At 39.0% G+C, this 11,452-nt stretch overlaps 1 protein-coding gene across 2 annotated transcripts; it reads right to left on the bottom strand.

The window, feature by feature from the left end:
* Window positions 1-4,690: 4,690 nt before the first annotated feature.
* On the bottom strand, window positions 4,691-10,951 carry edf1 (endothelial differentiation related factor 1). Of its 2 annotated transcripts, none has more exons than XM_022768077.1 (8): window positions 10,880-10,951; window positions 9,966-10,104; window positions 9,766-9,870; window positions 7,633-8,444; window positions 6,621-6,672; window positions 6,237-6,397; window positions 5,445-5,538; window positions 4,691-5,322 (listed from the first exon to the last, which is right to left on the bottom strand). In XM_022768077.1, exons 4-8 carry the CDS (start codon window positions 7,708-7,710, stop codon window positions 5,261-5,263), a joined length of 447 nt encoding a protein of 148 aa, XP_022623798.1. In that variant the 5' UTR covers window positions 7,711-8,444; window positions 9,766-9,870; window positions 9,966-10,104; window positions 10,880-10,951; the 3' UTR covers window positions 4,691-5,260. The 2 variants fall into 2 exon arrangements, with proteins under 2 accessions (XP_022623798.1, XP_022623799.1); XM_022768078.1 differs by lacking the exon at window positions 10,880-10,951 and adding an exon at window positions 10,798-10,872.
* Between the last annotated feature and the right edge of the window lie 501 nt (window positions 10,952-11,452).

The raw sequence follows: 11,452 nt of genomic DNA, 5'->3' as shown, positions 1-11,452 counted from the left end.
TTATCCAGTGTTTTGATCGTTTCTTTGTATTCAGTCATTTTATTGATTGAGCTATTAATATTACATTGATCAAGCTATTAATAATATTTTGTTGTTACTGGCTTCCAGTATTAATGAACCTCTACGAAACATTTCATGTTGTACACATTGATTCCCTCTATATGGTAAAATTCATCAGTCTTTTTTGTCTTTACTAGACATTCAACTTCAGAGAGAGAGAGAGAGGAAGTGAGGAGCTGACTGGAGAACAGTCCCCGTGTTTTGTGACAGAGGAAGTGCAGGGTGTTATTTTGATGAACATGGAGCATGACTGCATACAAAATAACCCAGGCTTTGTTATGCTTCTTGTCTTTATTTTCTGGCTTTGAAATCCTACTTCTCTAAAGTACATTATGCAAGACTGTGGCATCTATTGTAATGGCAGAATGAAAAACTTTAACCCTGTAACAACTAGTGAAATTTGTGAATGCCTCCAGCATCAGGTCTGAGCAGGAAGTTACTGCAGCTGAATATATTCCTTTGTCTAGTATTTCTGCTGTTAGGTGAAGCATGAAACACAATTTATGCCAGTAATTTAGGTTACTTTTGATGTGAGGTTGAATTTTGAAATGGTTTATACGCAAGATGGGATGGAAGAAATCTTAACAGGCATAAGCCAATGGCCAGAGAAAGCTATGAAACTTAAGCATCTGCTGTCATGGGGGAGACAGAGTGCATTGCACAGATCAGCACAACAGGTTGTACGTGTTGTGGAATCTCAATTTGAGTTTGGAGCCTCAGGCCAAAACAGACCACAGACTTCACCACCGCCCCCCCACCCCACCCAATCCCTCCCCCAGCGCTGCCCCCCGGCTCCCCCCCATGTAGCTTTCTGCTCCACATCACTCCTTCAAAACCACTGGCTGCTCCCTTGTCATAGGTGGAACTATGTTGCCATGGTGTTTTGACCAATGGAATGGCATTTCCAGGAACGCAGTCAGTCTCTGTCTCCCTCTCTTTCTTTCTCTCTCTCTCTCTCTCTCTCTCACACACACACACGCACGCACGCACGCACGCACGCACGCACGCACGCACGCACGCACGCACACACACACACACACACACACACACACACACACACACACACTCACCGCGTGAAGCAGCCTGTTGAGCAAGAATCCAAATAACCCCCCTGGTAACAGCAGCAAGGCTCCTGTCTTTGTTTGTTGAGTGAGCACCGGTCAGGAGGTTGCATACTTTATTTGAGCAAATACACATCTCAGCATACCATCTTCAGCACAGGACCTAAGAGGACAAAAACAAAGACACTACACTCAAACCTCCCATAGCTTAGGTATGAATGCAACTGCAGTGAGAAACATCACTCAGGATACTCTGAAACTTACCAGCCTTACCACTGCTGATGCTCCTCCAGGTCTATTTGCTTCTTTCTTGGTATCTTTTCATTCCCAGAGATGAAGGTCTAAACACTTACAATGAGACATAATGTAAAAATATACTCATTAGAGGAATATACTGCCTGTGTATCCATATTCGTTTACCCACATTTAATTCTTTAAATTACAAAGTGGGTCTTAAACTAGAAGTAGGTATAATTTTGACTAAAATGACAAATTTCTCTCCTTCTTCTAGTCAATTCTGTGCATCTGGCCATAATTACTTTGCAGGTGCATTGTCATTATGTCTATTACACCATCTGACTATATTATCTGTGAATGCTACTATCTCATGCTATTGCATTTATCGACAAAAGATACCTACTTTCTTTTTTTGCACATGTTCAACTCACATTAAATTAAAACTTGACAGAGATACAAAATATCTTTATATGTACGTGTCAATATTTCAATTCCCCCTGAAACCATAAGTATGACAGCCTGCAAGTACATCTACTTAAGTGGTAATGGATGGTGCACAAACTTGCATTTGGCATAATTAAAACATACTTACTTTGGTTGTTGTCTGTCTCAGCTGGTGAGGAAAGCTATCTGCAAAAGTTCCCAGACAAAATTTCCATTCAGTGGCCAGGCTTGATGTTTTTTGGCATTGTTCAGATAAGGGTCGGTCTATAAGTAAGGATCTTTACATTCACAGTCATTCTGCATCTTTCATTCAACTCTTTTCGGTATCTGCAAATTGAAAACCTTGTCAGGCAGTCTACGCCTCATTTTGATGTGATGCCCAAAGAATCCAACCTCTATTACCTCATGACAAGAATCCCTATCTCCAAACATTTAATCTCACATCTTATTAGACTTTTTTCTCTAGCAACCCCTTCTCGTCACATTAAAGAGGCATGGATTAAGGATACCGATGAGGAGATTACAGATGAGTTATGGGCAAAAGGGTTAGATGAGATCAAAGCATGTTCTATCAATGCTGGACTTCAGCTTATTCAGTGTAAAGTCGTCCATCGGCTGAACTTTTAATAGAATTAAAATAAAAAACGTTTTTCTGTCTCTGCTACCTGTAATATGTTTTTGGAATGACATTTTTCATTTGTACAGAGACATATACAGCAGACAGTTAATCCCTGACGGTCTCTTGGTGATATTGGGTTGCTCCAACTACTATTTGCCTCTTCCCCTTTGCATTACAACAAGCCCTCAGGCTTGGTGTGGTCATAGAAATTAGGCTTTCTCAGTTTCTCCTCCTTGATTTAAAAAATGGCTATAGGACACCATTATCATATCAGACTGTACTGTACTGTTCTGACCCTCAATCCACTTGTGGACATTTCAATCATTGTACGGACTGATATGCACTTTCTTTATGAGTTGCCATTTTATATTGTTCTAGTCTATTTGTTTTGGGTTTTTTTTGGGTGTGTGTTGTAAAAAAAGAAGAACATTTTCACAAATAAAATATATATATATATATATATATATATAAATATATATATATATTAATGTGTGTGTGTGTGTGTGTGTGCAAAAATTCCACGCAGTTCACATTGTTAAAGCACAGCCCGTGGCTGATTTGACAGTTAGGATGTCCCCCGTCTGTGTCCTTGCTCTTCTGGTTCAATGTTTTGACCACATAGTGGATTCCAGCTAACCGCTGCTTGCAACTATTTGCCCACACTCGTATATACTGGTGCTGTAGGAGCTGCAACAGCATGCTTCACAGATTCTACAATTAGGCTATGGGTTAATTACTTTTCCCTGAAACACAGCTCAAAGCTTGAAGCCACAGGCCGACCCTATTAAGAAACCCAAGAGTAACTGTCACTGACATGGTGGCACTACTCTGGAATTAATTACAAAGATAAAAGTGACACCTAATGTTACCCAGCATCCTCTGGGACTGTGCACCACAAGCTAGCAGATAATGTAGTCACAGCTGTAGATTTCTTCAGGCTGCTGTATTTTTCTATCCTTCTAATGATGACCAAATTGATTTACCAATGTGCTGGGACGGAAGTGTTCAGGGTTGACACCTCCTTTGTCTCTCTGGCAGGCTCACCTGAAGAGGCCTTTGGTGCAGTGCCACAGCACCGACATCATGCAACTGATGCCTTTATTACCAAAGCCTATAACATAATATCGTACATAAATCTTAAGAGTGAGACATGAGAATATCAAGATACGAAAAGAGGCGCTCTACTTCCTCTGCAATCCTGGTGTAAAGAGGTGCAGTGGTTAACTGATGAACTAGACCTCTTCAGTTTCCACCCTAGTCCTTCACACTCCACCAACCTTTAATCTCTCATCAATACAAGTGCTCCTGCAATTTGTGCTGGCATTTCCCCATGCCATGCTGCTTTTATTATTCTGCGATAATTAGGTCCACGAATCTTTAATAAAAACAGAAGGCAGACTTACCACTGGCAAGTTAGTAATACTTGAATCAATAACCCATGGTATGAAGTGGAGCACTGTAGAGAAATTAAAAACATTGACAATTATAACTACTCAAAGACAAGTTTAATCAATGAGTCATTTTAGTGTTTTATATATATGAAGGGTGCAAGTACTTCAGTTTTATATGGGTCATTCTTAAAATTTTAAAAGAAACACTACATGTGACAAGACATTTCAACATACCTCTGCAAATGGTACTTAAATTCTTAATTGACATTTGAGTTATGCATCTGTACTTTAAGTTTTAAGTCATAGAGCTCCATGCTTTTTTGGTGTCATTTATGTACTTAAAAACAATTAATGTAAACATTTTAACTATTTTTACATTGCCACAATTTAGCACTAACTGCAACACAAAGTTTTGATGCAATATATTTGAATGACAGTGCAACAGTCCCAATATATTTCTTTTAATATTCTGACATCTAGTGGCTTAATGCTACTACTACATTCAGATTTCAGGTTGACACGTATACTTTGTCCCTGTAGTACAAGGCAGCAGTACTTGGTAAATGGGTTAGGGTTAATGGTAAATGCAGCCATTATTTTTAAATTCTTACATAAAAAGTTATAAAAACAAGCATTTTTTTCTAAGCTTTATACATTCAAAACACTCATTCTAATACATTAAGTGTCTTTGTAATTATGAGGCATTAACTCACTGAATGTTGAATTCTCTGTCAGCGATTACAATTACAAAATATTTGAGTTCTTTGCCAAGCAGCTTAAAGACAACTGCCAGAATTACCTTTGAGGAACGTTTAAGAAAACGTCAGTTTTTGGTATGAAATACTGTGCTACAGTGGATATGAATTCACACCCAAAAATGTCATGAATTGCCAAACTTTATTTTTTAGATCAAAACAAAGCACAGCATTAAAACATTTCAACACTGTAATGACATCCACCCACTGTCTGAAGTGTGTGAAAAAGATGCAATCAAGCACTTTTGGCTTAACATCATGCTCAGAACTAAAGTTAGTCTAACTAAATTGTTTGGTCATGAAAAAGACTCCACCCTTTAAATGATTTTACATCACTATCAAAAAGTTGAATTTATCATGCCAAAGCCTAAGCAGACGTAGGTGAAAAGAAATTCACGGAACTTCCCAAGTTTGTGATGTTGAAAAATGCATTCGATCATTCATTTGATTATGACACGTTAGTATGCAGCCTGTAAAGCAGTGAACACCAGGTCCTCAGGCAGGACACAGGTGAGATCAGCCCAGGTTAGAGGAAGGGATGGGGGAGAGATGAGGAGAGGTTTTGTGGGTTCTAGGAGGTGGTGTGGGAAAGAGGGGTTCGGGTTTCAGTTATAGGGAAATATGGGGCTTGGGGTGGGGTGGGGTTGGGGTGTGGGGCGGGGGGAGGGGGGGCTGATTTCGAGGCTTCTGTGTTCATTTCTTCTTGGGTTTTGCCTCCAGGGGTAGGCCAATATCCCTCCCACGCAGTTTCAGCCCTGTTCATGGCAGATTAAAGAGACTGATCAACACATAGGTTATATGTGTGTATACCTGACAACTGAGACATAATGAAAATGATTGTTCTTTTGTAGAAAATAATAGCCAACGGTTTTCTTACCAATTGCTCTCTCTATCTTGCCCATGACCTGGTTGTTGGGAATTGCTCTCCCGCACTCATAGTCTGCGATGACTTGAGGCTTCTCATTAATTTTCTGAGGAAAAGATTTATGATACATAATTTATCATTTTATTGAACCATAAGGCCTAAAGCCAGCAAAACTACTCAAGCATGCAAAAGCAGCTCTTGTAGCTTGGGATCTATTTTTCTTCATTTTTTTTTTGCAAGAACACAACATTTCAAATTACTGTTTACTTGAACGTTTAAGTTATTAACATCACCGAGTGATCGTGTACAGTAATTCATGATGATTTTACATGATAAAAAGCAATGATGGTAAGGTTTGCACAGGAAATGGCTTCACAAGTTTATACGAATATCTGTTAAAGAAGTAAAAAGGAGATGATTACTGAGCAATTGTACCATTATATACTCAAAATTAATCATGTCTACAATGTTGTCTACATGTTTTGTGGGTATCTCAATAACAATTTATCATTTTTAACACCGGATTATCCAATGCGACTAATTTGTATGATGCTGTATTTAATAAGAGGCAGATCTTACATTGCTGGTTCGAGTCAGTTGGCTGTACTACCGAAATAGATGTCAATTCACTTTCTCTGCTCAATTTCCTGCTTTTAAGAGTATTTAAACCTCTGTGCAACACTTGACACTAAATTGATTTAACACACAATAAAGGATATTTTACAGACAAAGGCATCTTTTCCAGCAGTACCACAACCTGTTATATGTTGTGCATGTGAATACATGATCATTCTTTACACTCACAGTGGCCAGGTCTTTCTGGGTCAAGCCTTTATCCTGTCTGCCTTGCTGGATGACCTTGCCCACCTCCAGGGTAACTCTGTCATGGTGCAGCTCCTCTGTTTCCCGGTCCAATTTGGCTGTGTTCTTTGTCACAAGATGCTGTTTGTTTTGTCCTGCAGACCCTGTGTGACAAGTGTTGGATCAAGGTAATGTTAATGTAATGCATAATCACAACATTTAAATTCATTCAGAATTTTAAATTCTAAAATGACAAATTAATTTATTGCTCATTGTGTTTTGCTGAGTTTGGGTGATGAGAGAAATATCTAAAAACGCATCAAAATAAGGTCACTCAGCAAATGATATGTAGTCTTTACCAAATTTTTACAGAAAGCAGAAATTTACATTTCTTGGTTGTCTCAACGTCCTCCCCACGTCTCTGAGCAGCCGTGATAGCCTAGAGAAAACATGGACATGTGCACACCTTAAATTTCAAAGCATATTCCACTTTAATTGACAGCAGACTGCATTATGACCAGGCTCATGTAGCTTTTAGTTTATGATTACAAACCGTGTAGTTAATAAGTAATGGACATGCTTGTCTAAGTGTGACGCCTAAATTAAACAAAAGATAACACCCTGTCTAAGCACAATCAGACCAAGTTCACAACTAGTAAGGCTGTAATCTTACGGTTGCTTTCGACTGCTTTCCCCAAAAGGACCATGAGGTTGCAATATACGCAATTTTGTAAAGTTACATGACAGCAGTTACTTAAGTAGGTGTATGCTTTATGGCATTTCAGAAGTCATCAACAAAAGGCTCAGGCGCATGCCCTGTGATGTTCAGCAACATGTCTTCCGACAAGCATTACAAGACATCCACATGCGGGTTGCACATGAGATACTATCCTTCCCCACCCAGACACCTAAAACTAAAACTAAAACTAAAAGTAGCGCTAAATATGAGTAACTAGCTATAGCCAAGTAACCCTGTTCAGGTTAGCTGGCCAATGCTAGCTAGCTGCTATTTTGGTCCGTCGAATATTTCACTAGCTAACGATATCTTCCCCGGACTAAATTACACATATTTTTGAGTGAGGTTTGATTGACTGAGGAGCTTGTAACGTTAACAACAAATTGTGTACGTGGACGTAACTGTTTGGTTAACTGAACTTAAGCTTCGTCCGGAGTTCACTGTTGTTACTAACTAAACTAAGTTAAACCACGAAGCATGGGCGATATTCACTGGATAATTCAACCCATAACAGCGTGCAGAAATCATCCTTTATAATGATACATAATACACAATTAAGTATTAGCTGAAACCCATTTTGAACCCATTTAAAGGATCAACAGTTCAGAATGTGTTTCAGAAAAAAACAAAAAATTACAGATGAAGTGAGGGGTTCATGCTAACCTGCTTGGATTTGGCCTGGGCAGCAGTGGGCCCCTTCTTCCTCAAGACAGTAACGGTATCCCAGTCGCTTTCAGCCATGTTTTCTGGGGTTCACTCGATACCCGTAAAGGTTAATATAGATAAAAAAATAAGTTTAACTCGGTGCGTTCAAAATGATCCTTTCAAAGAATGTAATGCTACTTTAGCAAATCATACGCTCCTTCCAGAATTACCACCCACGCGCTCTGCCAAAGCTTTATTTAAAACTGTGTGGTTAACAATGACATAATGTAGGAGTTGGAGCAGCGCCCTCTGCCGGAGGAGCATACTGACCTACATCCACATCGACGTTTTCAACACAGAATGCCTGATACACAGACAGGGGGACATACATTTTGAGAACAAAGGACACAAACTTACAAAAGTCCATACTTAAGTTACTAAACTGTAAACTGTAACAAATTGCCTACATATGAATTTATTAGAAATTATTTTACTTTTCACAGGGCATAGAAAACTGTGAAGTCCTAAATTACATGTAAAACTTAGCATGATAAGTGAAAATGTACTGATAGAAAAATAAAATGTGCAAAGACTTTAATTTCAATCCTAAACATGGTGGAAGCGAGCTGTACAATGTTTTGGTATATTAGCCACAGTCTACCAGGTCACCAGTTACAAGACATTTCAGAGGCTGCATCGCTATTGCGTCGTGTGCGGATGGGAGACCACCCGAACTCGGACTGGGCATCCTCAGCCTGGTGAAGACGTGTCCAGCGGTAGCCATGCTTGGAACCTTGTTTCCCTGCCCATGCACGAGGCTTGGGATTCATCTGGAAACAGATGAAGAAGAAATTAGCAAAGATGCCAATGCACTGTACATTGTCCAATGTGTTTCCAAGTCCCAGATTGCTGTAATTGTGTGGATGAGGACAGCTAGTATATACTGACAGAGGTTAAACCTTTTCTTGTTGTTAGTTTTTGTTCACCTCTCACTCTGGTGACACCAGGTAGGACATGGGGAATTTTCTGAAAATCTAAAATTTTAATGAAGCTGCTGCAACATAAATCAAATCAATGCAAAATAGGAACAGCATTGGACAGCTACAGTTAATTACAGATTCTTACACAGATGATAATTCAGCAATCAGTTACTCACATAAATTGTTTCTGAGCCAGTTTCTGTACAGATCATTCTCATGATTTTCACTCAGTGGATTAATAACATTTTAATCAAACTCTTGATAAAAATTCCAAAACTACATGTGTTTTCCAGTGTTACCACCCACAAACAAGGCTGGATTATCCAACCTTGCAAAGCAGATAAGCGTGGTGGGGCTCAGAAGGCCCGAGATTGTCTGTGTAGCAATTACTTTGTGGTAATTTGAAAATTACAGTGCAAACTGTTTCGTAATATGCACCACTAAAGCACAATTAAAACCTAAATGGCAAGGACTCTAAGATGGCTCCTGCATTATTCGCCAATCTTAAGCTCCTGGTTTCAATACCTTTCATATTTCAGTGGATGTTATGTTTTATAAGGTGCATATCCTTAAACAAGCACTCATTTGTTTCATCAAATGATCACAGACTAGCTGACATGTAGCTATCCTGCTGACATGCTCAGAAAGGAAGGCCAGCCCATTTTTCATCATAAAAGTCATGTTCTTAACTAACAATGTTGGAAAGGAAATTAGTTCCATGATGAAGGAAACATGCACAAAAACCACCTTAGGTTTGCCTCAAACCTGTGATTACCCTGTAGTTCTGTTCCCATAAGAGGAAAGAAGCCTGGAAACTTGAAACCTGTTTCTTAATATGAGTTTCCCTCTGACATTTGCAACCATTATAAAGGCTCTTCTGGGAAAATCTGAGAACAGATCACCTATGGGGAACAAAGTTTTTAACCAGCAGGTAATCTCCCAGATTTAGAATATGTTTGAAAAGTAAGTTGTTAGTTTATGTGCAGTAAACTTTTTTAGAAGAAACATAACATTGTGGTGGCAGCAGATGTCTGATTCTCAACAATAATGGCTATGTGCAGTAACTTCTAGGACAAATATAAGACTCTCTTAATAGAGGCCTGTTGTTTTATACTTTTATGGAATATCAGAACTGTCCGTGGACCTGAATTGTGTGCAGAGTATTTCTCACCTGAACAAAAACAGTTGTGTTCATGTGAAGAGTTTCTACTCGTTCTGACAAGTGATTCAACCATTCCAGATGGTCAGCAATAGACAGGGTTAGATCATCGTCGCACTGTAGTCGAAGAAAATAACATCAAATAGAAGAGAACTCAATGAAAATGAACTTCGATTAAACAGGTGTCACTATAGATGGCATGCCTAATGTACCTCAGACAAGTTGTCCTTCAGTTCAACGGCAGCAAGGCGTACATGCTCCAGTTTGTCAATCTGCTCTTTCAGCCGGTCATCAAGCTCCTGCATCATCATCAGGCTTTCATCTGACCTCACGCAGCCCTTGGTAGCCATCCTGAGTCAAAGAAACACGTTATTTAAAAAAAAAAGGATAAAAGATAAACTTACTGTTTCATAATACAAGGCCTGTGAGAATGTAGTGGCATCAAGAAAGAACATTTTGTGAGGTAAAACTAGTGTATTGACCACTTTACTGATCACGAGAAATAGATTTTATATTGCTCTGTAAATGGCCAAATGTAAATGATGTGTGACTCTATGTACTCTCCCAATGTTGTTTAATAAAACTAATGAAAATACAAGTCCTCAGAAAGCCTCACGAAAAGTACGAGTGGGAGTGCAACTAGAGAGTAAGCTACATCACTTTTACAAACAAAAGTTCGCTAGATCCATGAAAGATGGTTGACCTACTTTCCTATCTGGATCGACATGACATCTACTCATAACTACACGATTGCATTTTTCCAATATGAAACTTTGAAAAGTATTAGTTTTATGCAGGTATTACAGCTACCAAGACGAAGCCCTCGTTTTTAGCTAACAGCACATTATGGTCGTAATGCACATTATCATGCTCCCAGTTTGCGTCCTGTGTTCAGCACAAAGTGAAGAAAAAAAAATCTACTTTGGAAATTATGCTAATCTTAACGTTAGATTAACGTTAGCCGCGCGTGCAACACATCAGTCAAAACATCCAACTGTCCAACTGCGGGGGTGATAATAAAGTTTAAAACAAAAGTGAAGTTACCGTGTTTGTCTAAAGTACACCCAAAATAATCTGAGGTGGAAAAAAGAAAATAAATCCTGTGTTTAAGTTCACAACTTCCTACCTCCGCAGTCACGAAGGAGAAACTTTCTTCGTCCAGACAAGCCTCGTCTTTGTCCTGAAAAAATCTCTGGAATTTGACACTTCTGACGTCACGTAACCCGCTTTTCACAGGTGCGTTACTTTTAGGGTATTACGGTAATTGTTATTAATAAAGATGAAAGAGAAAGGGCATAAACATTTTATGACCGTGCACGTCCACAAACCAGTTTTTTTTCTGTTTGGCCTCCTATATTGTATGAAATCAGACCAACCAGGGGAAACAACAGGGCCATGTTTGTCCCAGTTATACACTTCTATAGTATAACCTGGTATAAAAACTATGTCCATATAAAACAAATTTTGTTTATCAAGTACAAATTGTCTTTTGTTAGTGATTAATAGAGGGTGGGAAAGCTATAAGGTGCATTTCAAACTATTTTCAAGGCAGTGATGTAGTAAAGAAGTAAAACATATCCAGCACTACAAAGTCAAACCTTGATTTCCCAGTTCTTTTAGAGCACGGACATTGTGTGAAATGCTAAAAAGACAACATGTGGATGACCACTGTTTTTGGGAATCTGGGGTGGCCAAAGCT

The sequence above is a fragment of the Seriola dumerili genome, unplaced genomic scaffold (assembly GCF_002260705.1).
Source record: "Seriola dumerili isolate Sdu_G_001 unplaced genomic scaffold, Sdu_1.0 BDQW01001389.1, whole genome shotgun sequence".
Classification (NCBI taxonomy): Eukaryota; Metazoa; Chordata; class Actinopteri; order Carangiformes; family Carangidae; genus Seriola; species Seriola dumerili.
The sequence above is the reverse complement of the archived record's forward strand: the minus strand, read 5'-3'. Positions and strand labels throughout refer to the sequence as shown.

What these genes read in the sequence shown, in the direction of transcription:
- edf1 (XM_022768077.1), bottom strand. Translation starts at nt 7,710, where the DNA reads ATGGCTGAAAGCGACTGGGATACCGTTACTGTCTTGAGGAAGAAGGGG. An exon ending in CCCAGGCCAAATCCAAGCAG is followed by an intron (nt 6,673 to 7,632) that starts GTTAGCATGAAC and finishes TGTTTTCTCTAG; the next exon opens with GCTATCACGGCTGCTCAGAG. An exon ending in CGTTGAGACAACCAAGAAAT is followed by an intron (nt 6,398 to 6,620) that starts GTAAATTTCTGC and finishes CTTGTCACACAG; the next exon opens with GGTCTGCAGGACAAAACAAA.